Source organism: Ovis canadensis, chromosome 23, assembly GCF_042477335.2.
Source record: "Ovis canadensis isolate MfBH-ARS-UI-01 breed Bighorn chromosome 23, ARS-UI_OviCan_v2, whole genome shotgun sequence".
In the NCBI taxonomy this organism is placed as follows: Eukaryota; Metazoa; Chordata; class Mammalia; order Artiodactyla; family Bovidae; genus Ovis; species Ovis canadensis.
This window is the reverse complement of record NC_091267.1, coordinates 60048153-60065152: the sequence shown is the minus strand read 5'-3', so window position 1 is coordinate 60065152 and position 17000 is coordinate 60048153. Positions and strand designations below refer to the sequence as shown.

Below are 17000 nucleotides of genomic sequence, written 5' to 3'. Positions count from 1 at the left end.
GCATTTGTAAAGCAATTTATAAAATATTTTATACATATTATCTCATTTGATCTTTCTGACAAAGATCTCATTTGATCTTTGAGATCCACAGGGCAGAGGTTATTATATCTGTATTACAGATAAAGCAGCAGAGTCTCAGAGAGATTAAATGACTTGTCTGAGGTCATATTGCCAATTGGGAATGAAACCAGGATTCCAGGCTGGGTGTCCAGGCCCAGGTCTTGGTCTAGTGTGTGACAAGGCCTTTGGAGGTACAGAGAATGGGGTCTGGACACTGACAAGGCCTTTGGAGTACAGAGGATGGGGTCTGGACACTGGTAAGAGTTGAACGTGGGACCCCAGCCTGCAGTGTTGCCAGGGCTGTGTTTCCAGGAAGTGGTTGAGGCCTTGGCCAAGCAGGATGCTCTGCTGGGGACCTGTGGGTGACAGGGAGCAAGGGAGGGCGGCAGTGTGAGTGAGGGTGCCACTGTGTAATGGCCCCTCTCCTTCGATGTCACCCGAGCTCAAGAGGCAAGAGCTGCTGTGGGAGGTTTGGGAAAGCTGGAGGGAAGACGTCCGGATGCTAAAGCTGCAGGGCAGGTTCCTGCCCAGGGTCTCTGCGCTCACTTTTCTCTCTGGAATACTCCTTTCCTAGATATTTGTGTGGCTCACTCCTGCATAATTTCAGTTCTTTGTGCACAGTTCCCCTCTTCAGGGAAGCCTTCCTGGATCAACTCATCTGAAGCACTCACTTTTCTATCCCTGCTTCATTTTTCTTTTTGAAAAAATTTTTTCTTTTTTTTTATTGAAGTATAGTTGGTATACAATACTATATGTTACAAGTATGCAATATAGTGATACACAAATTTAAAAAATTATACACCATTTCTAGTTATTTTACAGGATTGTTTTTATTCCCTGTATTGAACAATATATTATCCTGGTAGCCTCTTACTTCATTTTTCTTTGTAGCACTCAGCACTCCCTGACATGGCATTATATATCTGGGTTTGTTTGTTTGTTTTGGTTGTGATAAGAATGCTTAACACAAGACCTACCCTCTTAACAAAATTTTAAGTGTGCAGCCCAGTATTGTCAACTGTAGACACTAAGTTTTACAGCAAATCTCTAGAACTTATTCATCTTACATAATTAAAACTCTGTAACAAATCTTCATTACTCCTTCCCAGAGCCCCTGATATCTATCATTCTGCTCTGTTTCTATAAGAGTGACTGTTTTAATTACCTTGTGCAAGCAGAATCATGCAGTATTTGTCCTTCAGCAACTAGCTTTTTCACTGAGGATAATGTCCTCCAGATTCATCCAAGTTGTCACATATGGCAAGATTTTCTCCTTTTTTAAGGCTTCATAATATTTCATATTATGTATAGAATGCCTTTTCTTTATCCACTCATTTATCAGTGACCGTTTGGATTGTTTCCATGTCTGTCCTGGTTGTTCTGAATGATGCTGCAATGCACATAGGGGTGTAAGCATTTCTTTAAAATTCTGATTTCAGTTCTTTTGGATATATACCCAGAAGTGGGATTGCTGACTATATTGTATTTCTATTATTAATTTTTTGAGGAATCTCCATACTCTTTGCCCTAGTAGCCATACCATTTTACATTCCCACCAACAGTATAGGTCGCTTTTCCCTATACGCTTGCCAATACTTGTCATCTTTTTTTTTTTTATTAATAGCCATCCTAATAAGTATGATGTGATATTGTACTGTGGTTTTGCTATCCATTTCCATGATGATTATTGGTATTGACCATTAGTAAGTCTTCTTTGTAGAAATGTCTTTTCAAGTCCTTTGCCCAATTGAAAATTGGGTTCTTTGGTTTTTTGCTATTGCTTTGTAGGGGTTCCTATGTATTTTGGATATTAACCCCTTATCAGATATGTGGTTTGCAAATATTTTCTCCTGTTCAGTAGGCTGTCTGTTTACTCTGTTGATTCTTTCCTTTCCTGTGCAGAGCTTTCCAGTCTGATGGAGTCCCACTTGTCTATTTTCGCTTTTGCTGTTTGTGCTTTTGGTGTGGTATCCCACATATCTGCTTCCCGTGTGTAAGGTCTATGCAGTCAGGGAGTTGCTTTGTTCACTGCAGTATCTCTAGATCCTGCCATATTGGGGAATTCGATAACATTTATAGATTTTATTTGAACTCAGACTTATTGATTCATTCATTAATTTATTGATGTACTCAACGAATATTTACTGCTCATCTCCTATGAGCCTTAGCACTGGAGACACAGTCAGGCATGATGCCCTGGCCTGGTATTTACTATTTAGTGGGAATGCTCAGGCAGAAGTAATGACAAGTTATAGGTTTCCCACAAAGGGGAGTGCAGGGGGCTGTGAGTGAGCATCAGCACAATAGCTCAGTTTAACAGAAGGTTGTCCAGACAGAAGTTTTCTCCTCTCTTCCTTTCTGTCACTGGAAATTGTGATCTGCCCTTGGGAAAAGAGAAAGAGAGGGGCACTGTGTCCTTGCAATCAGCCCTACTGTGTGCTGAGCGCAGTGTGGGGTTATCTACAGACCTTAAGAAAGTGGTCTCACACCCTCTACAGACAGATGTTCTTGGGAGAACAGTGCAGGCCTGTGTAGCAGGCATTTGAGGAAGGATGTTTTGAAATGTACCCAGATTGTTTTGATCACATGTAGTAAGACACATGGACACACAAGACTATTGTTAAGGAGCATGTTCTTTGCTCACAGATCCCTAGAGACAGGAGGCATGGCATGCCACTCAGGGATGCATGGGGAAGCACCAGGACTGGTCAGGAGGCAGGAGGGGCGAGGGGAATGCATGGGTGAGACCCTTTATTGTGTTTTCTTGGGAAGGAATGGACAAGGTGGGATAAAAAGGTTTAGGACTGGCTACTTTGCATGATTTCAGTGAGCTCAGTGCGTAGGGCCTGCCCCTGGTTGTCTGATCCCTAGCTCTGGGCTGATGAGGGCAGGGGGCTAGTGGCTCCATTCATAAAGGAGGTGGTTGAGGGTGTGGATTCTGGATTGGTTGGTGTGTGCATGGAAGGCAGGCTTGCTGGAGGGTGCTTTTCTATCTCTAGGAGTTCACTAGGCTCCAGATGCCAGAGAATCAAGGGTTTTGCAAATTAGAAAATACAGTGAATACAAAGGACTAGCCCAGGACTTGGCATAAGGGGGGGACAGGAAGGGAGCGTGTTCGGGGATGGTGACACTGTGTCCAGCCTGGCCCTTTCATGCACTCTCTGTCCTCTACTCCTAAGGGTGAAGCAGTCGGAGCTGTTTGACAGGTGGAAGAGCCTCCAGATGTGCAAATGGGCCATGAACATCTCTGAAGCCAACCAGTTCAAGTATCTATGACTCGTCTGTCCTCCCCAGCCCTTCCACGTTTGTGGTTCTCCTGGCCACCTCTTCAGATCTCCCTCGTCCTGCCAGGCCAGCCCCCAGGGGACATCTTCCCTGTAGCTGGCCCTAATTGGGCTTTGAAAACTGGGAGAGGGGAGGTTCTGACTCAGCACACAGGCTGAGGCTGGCACCTTGTGGGGCACTGTCCCCCGTGTTCCTACCTTTAGTCCTGGCAGCACTGGTGCCTGGTCGGTGCTGTCGTCTCTAGTACAGCCCCTAACCACGAGGTGAGACGCGCGAGGTCTCTGGCTGGCCTGTGCTCCTCACAAGTCTTCCATGGCTTTGCCCCGCTTCCCACCCTGCCCCTGGGGCAGCTGCTCGAACTCAGCAGCGCTCTCCCTCTCAGAGCACTTGGGCTCCTACGGCCTAGACCAGCCACTGGAGCATGGCTATACTTTATTCTTGAGCTTCTCTCTAACTGAAATTGACAGATTGCAAGCTCCCAGGAGGCAAGAGCTGTATCTTAGTGTTCTGCTGTCTTTGAGAGCTAAGAAGCTATTAGATGTCCAGTCTCTGTGGTTAGTGGTGAGCTGTAGGGTCTGCTCTACTCTAAAATTCTGGGGGCTTCTGGTATGCTTTTCTTCAATTTAAGTCTGAATTTGGCAATAAGGAGTTCATTATCTGAGCCACAGTCAGCTCCTGGTCTTGTTTTTGTTGACTGTATAGAGCTTCTCCATCTTTGGCTGCAAAGAATATAATCAATCTGATTTCAGTGTTGACCATCTGGTGATGTCCATGTGTAGAGTCTTCTCTTGTGTTGTTGGAAGAGGGTGTTTGCTATGACCAGTGCATTTTCTTGGCAAAACTCTATTAGTCTTTGCCCTGCTTCATTCTGCATTCCAAGGCCAAATTTGCCTGTTACTCCAGGTGTTTCTTGACTTCCTACTTTTTGCATTCCAGTCCCCTATAATGAAAAGGACATCTTTTTTGGGTGTTAGTTCTAAAAGATCTTTTAGGTCTTCATAAAACCGTTCAACTTCAGTTTCTTCAGCATTACTGGTTGGGGCATAGACTTGGATAACTGTGATATTGAATGGTTTGCCTTGGAGACGAACAGAGATCATTCTGTCGTTTTTGAGATTGCATCCAAGTACTGCATTTCGGACTCTTTTGTTGACCATGATGGTTACTCCATTTCTTCTGAGGAATTCCTGCCTGTAGTAGTAGATGTAATGGTCATCTGAGTTAAATTCACCCATTCCAGTCCATTTTAGTTCACTGATTCCTAGAATGTCGACATTCACCCTTGCCATCTCTTGTTTGACCACTTCCAATTTGCCTTGATTCATGGACCTGACATTCCAGGTTCCTATGCAATATTGCTCTTTACAGCATCGGATCTTGCTTCTGTCATCAGTTACAATGCAGAGTTCCAAAGAATAGCAAGAAGAGATAAGAAAGCCTTCTTCAGCAATCAATGCAAAGAAATAGAGGAAAACAACAAAATGGGAAAGACTAGGGATCTCTTCAAGAAAATTAGAGATACCAAGGGAACATTTCATGCAAAGATGGGCTCGATAAAGGACAGAAATGGTCTGGACCTAATAGAAGCAGAAGATATTAGGAAGAGGTGGCAAGGATACACAGAAGAACTGTACAAAAAAGATCTTCATGACCCAGATAATCATGATGATGTGATCACTCATCTAGAGCCAGACATCTTGGAATGTGAAGTCAAGTGGGCCTTAGAAAGCATCACTACGAACAAAGCTAGTGGAGGTGATGGAATTCCAGTTGAGCTGTTTCAAATCCTGAAAGATGATGCTGTGAAAGTGCTGCACTCAATATGCCAGCAAGTTTGGAAAACTCAGCAGTGGCCACAGGACTGGAAAAGGTCAGTTTTCATTCCAATTCCAAAGAAAGGCAATGCAAAAGAATGCTCAAACTACCACACAATTGCACTCATCTCACATGCTAGTAAAGTAATGCTCAAAATTCTCCAAGCCAGGCTTCAACAATACGTGAACCGTGAACTCCCTGATGTTCAAGCTGGTTTTAGAAAAGGCAGAAGAACCAAAGATCAAATTGCCAACATCCACTGGATCATGGAAAAAGCAAGAGAGTTCCAGAAAAACATCTATTTCTGCTTTATTGACTATGCCAAAGCCTTTGACTGTGTGGATCACAATAAACTGTGGAAAATTCTGAAAGAGATGGGAATACCAGACCACCTGACCTGCCTCTTGAGAAATCTGTATGCAGGTCAGGAAGCAACAGTTAGAACTGGGCATGGAACAACAGCCTGGTTCCAAATAGGAAAAGGAGTACATCAAGGCTGTATATTGTCACCCTGCTTATTTAACTTATATGCAGAGTATATCATGAGAAACGCTGGACTGGAAGAAACACAAGCTGGAATAAAGATTGCTGGGAGAAATATCAATAACCTCAGAAACGCAGATGACACCACCCTTATGGCAGAAAGTGAAGAGGAACTAAAAAGCCTCTTGATGAAAGTGAAAGAGGAGAGTGAAAAAGTTGGCTTAAAGCTCAACATTCAGAAAACGAAGATCATGGCATCTGGTCCCATCACTTCATGGGAAATAGATGGGGAAACAGTAGAAACAGTGTCAGACTTTATTTTTTTGGGCTCCAAAATCACTGCAGATGGTGATTGCAGCCATGAAATTAAAAGACGCTTATTCCTTGGAAGAAAAGTTATGACCAACCTAGATAGCATATTCAAAAGCAGAGACATTACTTTGCCGACTAAGGTCCATCTAGTCAAGGCTATAGTTTTTCCTGTGGTCATGTATGGATGTGAGAGTTGGACTATGAAGAAGGCTGAGCGCCGAAGAATTGATGCCTTTGAACTGTGGTGTTGGAGGAGACTCTTGAGGGTCCCTAGGACTGCAAGGAGATCCAACCTGTCCATTCTGAAGGACACCAACCCTGGGATTTCTTTGGAAGGAATGATGCTAAAGCTGAAGCTCCAGTACTTTGGACATCTCATGCGAAGAGTTGACTCATTGGAAAAGACTCTGATGCTCAGAGGGATTGGGGGCAGTAGGAGAAGGGGACGACCGAGGATGAGATGGCTGGATGGCGTCACTGACTCAATGGATGTGAGTCTGAGTGAACTCCGGGAGTTGGTGATGGACAGGGAGGCCTGGCGTGCTGCGATTCATGGGGTCGCGAAGAGTCGGACATGACTGAGCAACTGAACTGAACTGAACTGGTATGCTTTTAGTACAAGAAGTCCTCATTGAATTGAATTGACAGGATCCTGGGAATGTGTGTATAAAGTGGATTTCAGCAACTCGGGGCGTAGTTTGAATATGCTGAGGAGCCATCTGCATGAAGGAATCCTGCATGGGAAGCTGTGAAAAGCAAACAACATTGAGTGTTTTGTATTTTCTGTATAAGTCATTTCTTCCAGTTTGTTGCAGTTCTGGGCCAAGTCTAAAGGCGGCTTTAAGTGGCATGTTTTAGAAATGTGCTGCAGGTATCAGCAGCCCCTAACCAGAGGCCTCCCTGAGACTGCAGAAGCCCAGCTGAGGCTCAACAGTAGTTTGCAGAGACCCACAAATCATAGATGTAGAATGCAGGGAAAAGGTCCAAGATCTGTGTTGCCGATGCAGCCCCAATTTCACCTTAGAGTGAAGCCTTATTGTGGGTGGTGTGTGATGGGGAGGCCCAGGCACACCGAGGGCACACTGGTGAGCACTGGACGGGGTCAGTGAGGTCAGGAGATGCGAGAGGATGTTGTCCAGGCTGAGAGCGGCACAGAAACGTCATCAGTGGGAGTCACATATCTAAGGAAATAACAAAGCCACCAGGAGATGATGTGGCAAGAGAAAAACTGGGATATGCGTGGGAGCCTTTGGCAGGGACTAGCCAGCACTATTTGGGGGGAGGCTCTGAGAGCTGAGCCCCTTCTGGCGGTGGGGGCGTGGTTCCAGGTGTGGGAGAGAGAAGTGACATCAGGTCTTACCATGTTCTATAATAGGTAAAGCTTCGAGGTCAGTGGTCTTCCCCCTTTGCTCTCATTACAAACTCACTGATGATGAGATTCTAAACTGAGGTGTAGGAACCTGGTGCAGTAGGGTGGGGTGGGGGAATGTGCTGGAACACAGGCGTGAGCATTCCAGTTCTAGGAAAGGAATCCTATAACAGAGGCCTTCCCCTCCCCTACTGCTTGCAAATGGACACACTTGCCTCCTGGTTTATGTATCAGTCACTCGTGAGCTTGGTTAATATGAGACAGTCTCCCTCACTGGGATTCTTACCAGTGGGCTGACAAGATGGACCAGCCAGATGCTGCTTTGAAATGCTGACCGGTGGCTCCTGCCTCACCAGGCCTCTGGCCTTCTCTCTGGAAAGCCTCAGTCACAACCCTCCCCAGGAAAGACTACTCCCTATGGCCAGCAACCAACTGAGCTCCCCTGTGAAGTCTCTGCAAGAGATGGAGTCACAAAAAAGAATGTGTATACCCTTCTCGGGCTTTGGAAGCTTGGAGTCACAGGATTACAGAGGGTCAGAAGAGCCAGCCCTGCATCCTCCAGATGAGGAAACTGAGGCCCAGAGAGGGGAGCAGACCTACCCCGAGCCCCACAGCTGCTGAAGGCAGAGCAGAAACTAGAAGCCAGGCCTCTTGATGCCAGGCTGGCACCCAGGTTTCCATCCCAGACTTTCAGCATGAACTTTCCAGAAAGCTTGTCCTCACCTTTGGTTAGTAGTCAACATCCGGGCTCCATGGAGACGGTGTTCCATTCCGCCCAGGGCTGCCAGGAGGCTGGGTATAACTGTGCCCAGAGCCAGTGTTGTGGCGAGGAAGTGTGTCGTGGCCCACTGCTGCTGTTCTTGGAGAAAGTGGACCCTCGTGCTCTCATAGCCCCAAAGTGAGACGGGGACAGTTGGCATCCTTGGTCAAATCCAGCCCCTCTCTAGCCAGGGTGGGACTTGGGTCCCCAGAATAGGGGAGCAGGACATGTCTAGGATCTGACCCCATCACCAAGCCTTGCAGGCACACTTGGGAGAATGCAGTGCCAGGCGGAACACCAGCTGCAGAGAAGAGAAAACCAGGCTTCTCTGGCCTGGCTGGCTCCCAAGCCTGCCTCATCAGCCCCACGCTCCCTCAGAGGCTATTTTCTAAGCCTGCTTGCTTGTCTGAGCTTTAACCCTTCTGTAGCTGATGTTTGGGTGTTTTTGTCAGTGAAAACCACAGGAATTTTTTTTTTTTTTAATCATGAACCCCCCAAACCTTTTGAAAACCAGGTTCCACATTCTGTAAGAAGTCACCCAGTATCAACTCACCATCCAATTTCTGACCCCTCCCTATGCCTGAGACAGTTTCTAAGTCACTGAAATGGCTCATTTCTGTTGCCTGTGTGTGTGTTGCTTTTTGACCATCAGGCAGGGTTAGCCTCGCCTAGAATTAGTTATGGGGGCCAAGAACCAAGGAAGAGCTCCCATCCCTGGGTTTTCCCTTAGAGCTGGGTAAGGAAGTGTTTCTGGGAAGTAGTAGAAGCCTTGGCGGCTCTTGTGAAAGCTGACGTGGGAATGCTCCGCCCAGGGTTGGCAGGACCCGGTTGTTGACACCGATGTGTCTGACATTATGCAGAATCCTGACAGGCAGGGTCCCGGCCACCCAAGGACTTTCATTCAGGTGAAGAGGGAGTTGACAGAGGATAAAGCAAGTGGTACCCAGTCTGTGCTCTGGGACTTTGGAGGGCAGTGCAGCCAATGGGGACAGGGCAGCCGGGAGCTTACGGAGGGAGACCTGGCCGGACCTTGAATGGCTCGGGCATTGGGAGGGGTTCTGAAGACAGGGGACACACGAACAGGGGTGAGAAGGGGTGGGTGGGGAAGGATGGTGCTCCCTGGCCTCCCCGAAGGGCCTCCGTTCTGAGAGCCCTCTGTTCTCTGCCCCGTGTCACTGTTCTCTTCCTGTCCGTCTCCTGCCCGGCAGGTCCACTCTATCCAGGTGCTGCAATGCCCCCTCCTTCCTCTTCACCACCCAGAAGAACACGCCCCTGGGGACGAAGCTCAAGTACGAGGTGGACACTAGCGGCATCTACCACATCAACCAGGAGGTCTTCCGCATGTTCCCCAAGGTGCTGCTTCGGGCAGGGTAGTCTGGGTGGGCATGGAGCTGACCCTGCGGGACCTTCTGTGGCTGTGCCCGGGTGGCGTGGCAATCACTCTGCTGTTCCCCTGTACCCAGTGGAACTGGGCTTGGCTGGCCATTCTCTTAGGCTCAGTAGACTGTCCTCTGGGGTTCCTGGGTGTCCTGAGCACACTGAATGCCAGATAACACTGGCTGTTATTTGAATGACTTAAGGCAAGAGAGTGGTTGTAAAGTTTTGATTATTGTCTTGCTTGCAAAGAACATCCTGAAGCTATCTGGGTGGAAGATTGAGCATTTGCGCCCCACCCGAGGGAGGCACAAGAGCAAAAACATACATGCAAAGGTCGTGTGTGCAAGAAGTCACAACCATACAAAGCAAGGCACTGCCAGGTTGACCTTGTAGGGGCTGACCTTGTCTTGCCAGGCTTCACTCTCCCTGTCTGTAACACTGGAGTTTGGACTTGGTATAGTTTTGGCTTCTTAGAACAGAAAACCTAAAATATCAGACACTTAAACAGGAGAGACATTTATTATTATTTTTTCCTTTACATGCAAAAAGCCTGGAGGGAGGCTGTTCATTCAGGGCCTGTGCACTTCCCCTCCGGTCAGGGGGCCCACAGAATGAGGGGGCCAAGGGCTCAGACCACAGAACCCAGGCATAGGCATTCACTTCCGGCCTGATCGTGGCTCCAGACTCTTGGAGGAGGGACTCTGTGCTGCATATTCAGCTCTTCTGATGGTTACCTCCTGAAGGGGATGGTTCCATGCTTGTTTACAGGCACTTCCTGGAGCACTCTGGCCCAGGGCAGGGCTTAGTGGGTCCAGTTTGTAGACCTGCTGGCGTGGCTGGGGGTTAGGGGGTGTGTTCAGGTCTTGCTGGATGAAATGTGAAGGACTGGGCTGCCCAGCTTCCGGGACAGCTAATGAAAGAAAGCCCGGGGTTCCCTGCATTCTTGCTGTGCACACCAGGGTGCACTGGTGTGACTGGGCCTGGGGGTGGATAGGGCAGTACTGGGGGAGGAGCCGGGGCTGGAGAGGTGTCAAACACACCCTCCCACTGCAGTGCTGGAGGATGATGGGATCCGAGTCGTCTTTATGAGGTGGGTCTTGCAAGGCTGGGAACATGAGGCTGGTGACAGCAGGTGAACTTGCAGGTAATGCCAGTGGGTGACATGCAGCTCGGTTATGACATATGGATCCAAGGAGGGCCATGGGGAAGGGCTGGAAGGGGAGCAGGGGTGGCCAAATGTGCAGGCCATATGGTCTCTGTCACAGCCACTCACCTTTATCGTTCCAGCATGAAGCAGCCAGAGACAGGCGTAACCAAAGGACTGTGGCTGGGTCCCGATGACACCTGATTCCCGTTAGACATTGAAATTTGAATTTTATACATTTTAGACATCACAAAATATTCCTTTGATTTTTTTTCTCATCCTTAAAAAGTATAAAATCCATTCCTAGCCTACTGGCTGTGCAGACATAGGTGGTAAGTCAGGTGTGGTCTGCAGGCTGTAATTTACCACCCCCTGGATTAGAGCATGTGACGTAGAAGTATTATCTGAACTTCCCCTAAGGTGAGTATTTCTTTGAGTTAAAAAAATATGCAGCTTCTCAGGCTCCTACCCTGACCCTGAAGATTCTGATTCCGTGGTTCTGGGATGGAGCCAAGGATGTATACTTCCAGAAAGTACGCAGGTGGTTTCTGATTTTCAGAAGTGTGGGAAACACTGACATAAAACATAGAACACTTTTGGTCATTTCTCCAAAGATGGCTTTGTTTTATTCTCTTTCTAGGCAAAGTCAAACAGTGCAGTTTCCTGCACTGGCCATGAGATGTCCTTGTTTCCTCTGTCCTAGTCCTGGGAGCCTGTCCCTCCAGGGAAAATGTGCCAAGAAGGACAGTCTCCCATAGATGGGTACAGCGCCTCCTTTAGAGTTAGCCTAACTCCTGGTGATCTCATTGTATTTTCAATCCCACTGAAAATCGTGGGATCTTCTATGATGCCTGTCTGGCAGCTATCTCAGTGGAGGCCCCAGGTGCTGACCAGGGCTGCTCTCACGCAGAGCTGGCCAGCTGGGGTAAGCTAGGAGGAAAGCCACCCAGCAGTCTCCGGTGTCCGGGCCATCCCATAATAAGCACCTGATGCCCTCACCCTTGGGCCAGGTACTGGGTGAGCTTTTCATCCACACCAGTGGCTGTCTATGTGTGGGGCAGGGAGGTGGGGACATTTGCCAATGTCTGGAGATGCTTTTGGCTTCCCTAGTAGCTCAGCTGGTAAAGAATGCCTGCAACGTAGGAGATCCCAGTTTGATTCCTGGGTTGAGAAGATCAGCTGGAGAAGGGATAGGCTACCCACTCCAGTATTCTTGGGCTTCCCTGGTTGCTCAGCTGGTAAAGAATCCGCCTGCCATGGGGGAGACCTGGGTTCACTCAGATTCTTTTGGTCATCCTGACTGGGGTGTAGGAGGCCAGAGATACTGCTAGGCTTCCTGCGGTGCGCAGTCAGCCCCCACAGCAAGGAATGAAAGTGAACATGAAAGTCGCTCACTCTGGTCCAAAATATCAGTACTGCCGAGCTGAGCAATTCTGCTTTACATCATCTCACTGAATTGCAGGAAATGTACATTAGTATCTGGATTTTTTAAATTACAAAATTTAATTTGTAACAAATTTTACAAAAATTACAAAACCAAGTCACTGAGAGTTCAAAAAAACTTGCCCATGGTTCCCCCAACTCACTGTGATGCAAAACCAGGATTGAGTTGGGTCCCTTAACTGGGGTGCCCAATCCCAGTTTTCCCCAGCCATTCCCAGTTTGACTGAGTCTAAGTCCTGCATTCCAAGCAAAGTGCCCCAGTCCTGGGCCAACTGGGATGCTTGGTCACCCCTTGACTCCAGGTCTACACTCCTTCCCTGAGCCTGCCTGGTTCCACCTGCCTTGGGTTGCCTCGAGGCCTAGACTGGGGACATGGCAGAACTAGGTCTTTTAATCACGCTAGTATTTGCTTTTTCCTGCCTATTTGCCTGTGGTCCCCTGGAAGGCAGGCCCAGGGAGCCTCTGTGGGCAGCTAGTGCCCAAACACAGGCAGCCCTGCCAGCTGAGGTGTGATGAGGTCAGAGTGCTGTGAGATGCTCCCTCCCAGTGCCCCCACAGGTGCATCATCACCAGGGTAAGTCCTGGGTTCCCCTGTGCTCAACACGCTTTCTCTGCAGAGACCCCAGGGTCGCTGGCTGTCACTGAAGTGGCTTTGCTTGCTCACCTCCAGTCTCTTGTCCCTGCTGCTGCCAAGTCCTGGCATCCGTGCTGGCCTATGTGACTTCTTTGTCCTAGTTCTGTGCCCTCCCCACGAAGCTGAAAGGCTTCAGGGCCAGATTTAGGGCCCTGGTCCCTGGTGTCCTGCCCCCAGCTCTGCTGCTGTCATCCCCCAGAAAGTCTGCATTAAGCACTGGCAAGAATACTGGAGTGGGTTGCCATGCCCTTTTCCAGGGGATCTTCCTGATCCAGGGATCAAACCTGGGTCTTCTGCACTGCAGGCAGATTCTTTACCATCTGCCTGGGAAGCATAAATATGTGGACTAGAAGTCAAGGAAGCTGAGTTTCCAGACACCAGGGAAAACAAAGGCAAACAGGGTAGGCACAACTGTATGCTCTTCTTATTCAAAACTGGGGACTTCCAGGGCTTATTGGAAAAGGTTGTGGAGACCTAGCTTCCCGTTCCAGCTCATTTGTAATTGCGCGTGGAACTCAGACGAGGCTTTTAATCTCTTTTCATCTGCAAAGTGGAACAGCCACTTCTCTCCCATGTTCCCTACAAAGCTGTCTTGTGGGGCCATGGGTGTGGAGGTGGATGTGGGTACAGAGGGGAGGGCACCAGTAAAGGCGGGGGTGGCGCCACCTCTGACAGCTCTGCCCCTGTCTCCCCAGGACATGCCCTACTACCGGTCCCAGTTTAAGAAGTGTGCGGTGGTGGGCAACGGGGGCATCCTAAAGAACAGCCGCTGCGGGAGGGAGATCAACAGTGCTGACTTTGTCTTCCGGTAGGAATCACCTTGGGTCTGCACCTGCCACTTCTACCCCCACACCCCTCCTTCTCCATGCCCACCCCTTCTGGTGCCCCACCCTGTAATGCTGCCCTTTTAATCCCCACTTCCCACCCCTGCAAATCCTCAGGCTCTGGGATGTCCCTTCCCCCTTCAGCTCCGTCCTGTGCAAGGGGTCAAACCTGTCAGGTCCTCAGTCTCCACATCTGTAAAATGGGAGCAAATGACATACCAGATATGAAGACACTGAGGACTCACAGGGGCATGCAGAGCTGTTAATGAGGTCGTCTGGGCAGCTACCTCTCTGGTTGGGTTCCCCTCTTCAAAGGTAGCCTTGTGGCTGACACCAGTATGAGCTTCACTGTGGCCTTACCTAAGTTAGACACCCGTCCATGTATTTCTTCTTCCTCATGTAAAACCCCCTCTTATCTCTTTGGGGATTCTAGCTTACCTCTTTAAGTAGAAGACAGGTTGAAAATAAGAGTTAGGCCACTCAGGGTTGGTGAGGGAAGGGGTTGGACTTGCCCTTCTATGCCCAGGCCACGAAGATTCCACCCAGCTGGTTTCCTCTCTGTTCCTCTGCCCAAATGATCACCATCCCTTTCCTCCCCACGCCCCTGCTCCCCAGCTCCTTCTAGAATGACTGACTACATGCAGTCGGACCACTTTTTCTCTTCTGCAGATGCAACCTACCCCCCATCTCAGAGAAGTACACCATGGATGTAGGGGTGAAGACAGACGTGGTCACCGTGAACCCCAGCATCATCACAGAGAGGTCAGTAGTCTTCTTTCTAGACCGGTCCTGTCCAATACGGTAGCTACTCATCATGCATGGCCACTGGGCACCACCCAGATTGAGGTGTGCCATCTCTAAGTGCAAAACACACCCTTGCTCTAAAAGATTTACTATGAAAAGAGGGTGAATCACACCTCATTACACTTTTATATTGATTACATATTAAAATGATAGTATGGGGGTATATCAGGTTAAATAAGATCTATTGTAAAAATTCATTTCACCTAATCCTTTCTACTTATCTAAATGTGCTTCCTAGAACATTTAAAATTACATTTGTGGCCTGCCTGATGTTTCTCTCAGACAGCGCTGATCTAGACAATCTTCCCCTAGAGATGAACCAGAGGGCTTTCCAGTGCATCACGGGGGCAGGCAGCTCCCTACAGGGAGTGTCCATGTGACACTGGGGAGAAACCTCAGGCAAAGACCTCAAGGCACCACCTCCGGCCAGCGGGTTCCCTCCTGGGGTCTGTCTGGGAAGCCTGGGGGAGGGGTTAAGGTGTTAAAACTTCAAAGAGGGCACAGTCACACCTCCAGGTAAGGAGAAGGGGAAAAGGAGGGGGAGGTGTTAAATGGGGACAGATGCCCACAACCTTTACAGAGTCAGCATTCAGAGAAGGGTGAGATGAGTCAGCTGGGAGGAGGGCTGTTTAATGTAGAGAGAAGGTTAGGGAGGGGCTGTGGGGAAGGAAGGGCTCCGGGGGCCAGCGGCTGGCTTGGTGTCCATCCCCGGGGACCTTGGTGAAGGCAGGCCAGGGGGATGTCCCGAGGGGGGCTCTAGGGAAGGCCTCCCTCCCCCACTTCCCCTCTGAGCCCACCCGGGCACTCTCATCCGTGTGAGTTAAGGATTACCCTCCCCCCTGCAACCGCACCTCTGCCTCCCCCCCACCCCCGCCCGCAACCCCCCCCCCCCCCAGCAGTCACACACCAGGTACGTGTCCCTTTGGGTCCAGACTGCCCTCTCCTGCACCCACTTAGAAAACTAGAACTGTGCCCGAGAAAGGCGGACATTCATCTGCTGAGTGACTGAGATCAAAGGAGGCGAGGGAGTGGGGGGTGGCCTTGAGAGACCGCCCCCCCCCCCAGTCCTTTGCGAAGAGCCCTGGGTCAAGGGTGGGCCAGCGAGGGCCCGGGGCCCCGTCTCACCCTGCACGCGCGCCCCGCCAGGTTCCACAAGCTGGAGAAGTGGCGGCGGCCCTTCTACCGCGTGCTGCAGCTGTACGAGAACGCGTCGGTGCTGCTGCCCGCCTTCTACAACACGCGCAACACCGACGTGTCCATCCGCGTCAAGTACGTGCTGGACGACTTCGAGTCGCCGCAGGCCGTGTACTACTTCCACCCGCAGTACCTGGTCAACGTGTCGCGCTACTGGCTCGGCCTCGGGGTGCGCGCCAAGCGCATCAGCACCGGCCTCATCCTGACCACGGCGGCGCTCGAGCTGTGCGAGGAGGTGCACCTGTTCGGCTTCTGGGCCTTCCCCATGAACCCCTCGGGCTTGTATATCACCCATCACTACTACGACAACGTCAAGCCCCGGCCCGGCTTCCACGCCATGCCTTCGGAGATCTTCAACTTCCTGCACCTGCATAGCCGCGGCATCCTGCGCGTGCACACGGGCACCTGCAGCTGCTGCTGAGGGCGGCGCGGGCCTTCTGCCGGGCCCCCCGGCACAAGGGGACTCCCGGCACACGGAGCACCCCCGGCACACGGAGCCATGCTCTTCCTCGCCGGCCGGCAGGGCGGGGTGAAAGCCTGGCACTGAGGCTGGCACTCTCCTGGATGCTCAGCTTCAGACTTGGGTCCTGTGGGCTCTGGGAGGCAGGGATGCAGCAGGGCAGAGACAGCTCCGTGTGTACCGCCCCACCTGCCCCCCCTCCCCGCCACACCTCAAGATGGGGGCCCTGGGGGTCGCAAGGGAATCAAGCACATTTCCACCCAGTGTTAGCATCTAAAAGAGCACAAACCGTATGGCCTCTTTGCAGCTAAAGGAGGTCCCTACTGGGAACAGAAAAAAGGGAGACAGACAGAACATGTGAGCACAGTTTAGATGTAACTCAGACTTCCGGGTTCCTGACTCTTATTCCCAGGCCTCAGCCATGAAATGTGGTCTAGAATCTCAGAGCTAAAAAGCCAACCAAGTGGCCAGACCTTCCTGTGAGGACAGTGGCTCAGAGAGGTCCAGGGATTATTAACCGAGTTTCCACCAACCAACTGAGTAAGTGGCACTGTAAGATCTGATGCAAGGGCTGTGGGTTAGGATCTTCACTCAGACACTGTCAACCAAGGAGAGCCACCCCCTTCAAACACATCCTCAGACACACACGTCTTGGTGCCTCCGGTTCGATCCTGTGTTTGACCTTTTGATGAGAAGGAAATAAACCAGACCAGCCATTTGCACTAAGGTTTTCAAGCCAACGTTATCGACTCAGTAAGTGCTTAGCGACTTGCTTCCTCTTCTGTCTCCCTATTTTCAGCTCTGTTTTAACTGGGAGTTATTTATAAGATCCATCCCTCTGTGTGTTCCTGAATACTGCAGTTCCTGCTGTATCGTGTTCCTGAATTGGAACTGTAAGGCTCGGACTGGAAAACGCTGACATGTGACTGGTGAGCTTAGCGGCGGAAGTGAGTCGTGGCCTCCGACACCAGCATCACTGAGGTCCTACTGTGAAGGCGGGGTTTCCTGCAGCAGGCAGCCTGCTGGCCTTCACGTG

The 17000-nt window shown here is 50.1% G+C and overlaps 1 protein-coding gene across 4 annotated transcripts in view; it reads left to right on the top strand.

Moving 5' to 3' along the window:
- ST8SIA5 (ST8 alpha-N-acetyl-neuraminide alpha-2,8-sialyltransferase 5) overlaps positions 1-16699 on the top strand; it is a 68588-nt gene extending 51889 nt beyond the window's left edge. For 2 of the 4 annotated variants that reach the window (XM_069568465.1, XM_069568467.1), the window contains 5 exons: positions 3240-3326; positions 9293-9437; positions 13378-13490; positions 14176-14268; positions 15457-16699. In XM_069568465.1, the coding sequence (XP_069424566.1) occupies positions 3240-3326; positions 9293-9437; positions 13378-13490; positions 14176-14268; positions 15457-15925 (907 nt within the window). In that variant the 3' untranslated portion in view covers positions 15926-16699. The remainder of the gene's footprint in view (positions 1-3239; positions 3327-9292; positions 9438-13377; positions 13491-14175; positions 14269-15456) is intronic. The other 2 variants (XM_069568466.1, XM_069568468.1) reach the window with 1 other exon arrangement.
- Positions 16700-17000: the final 301 nt, after the last annotated feature.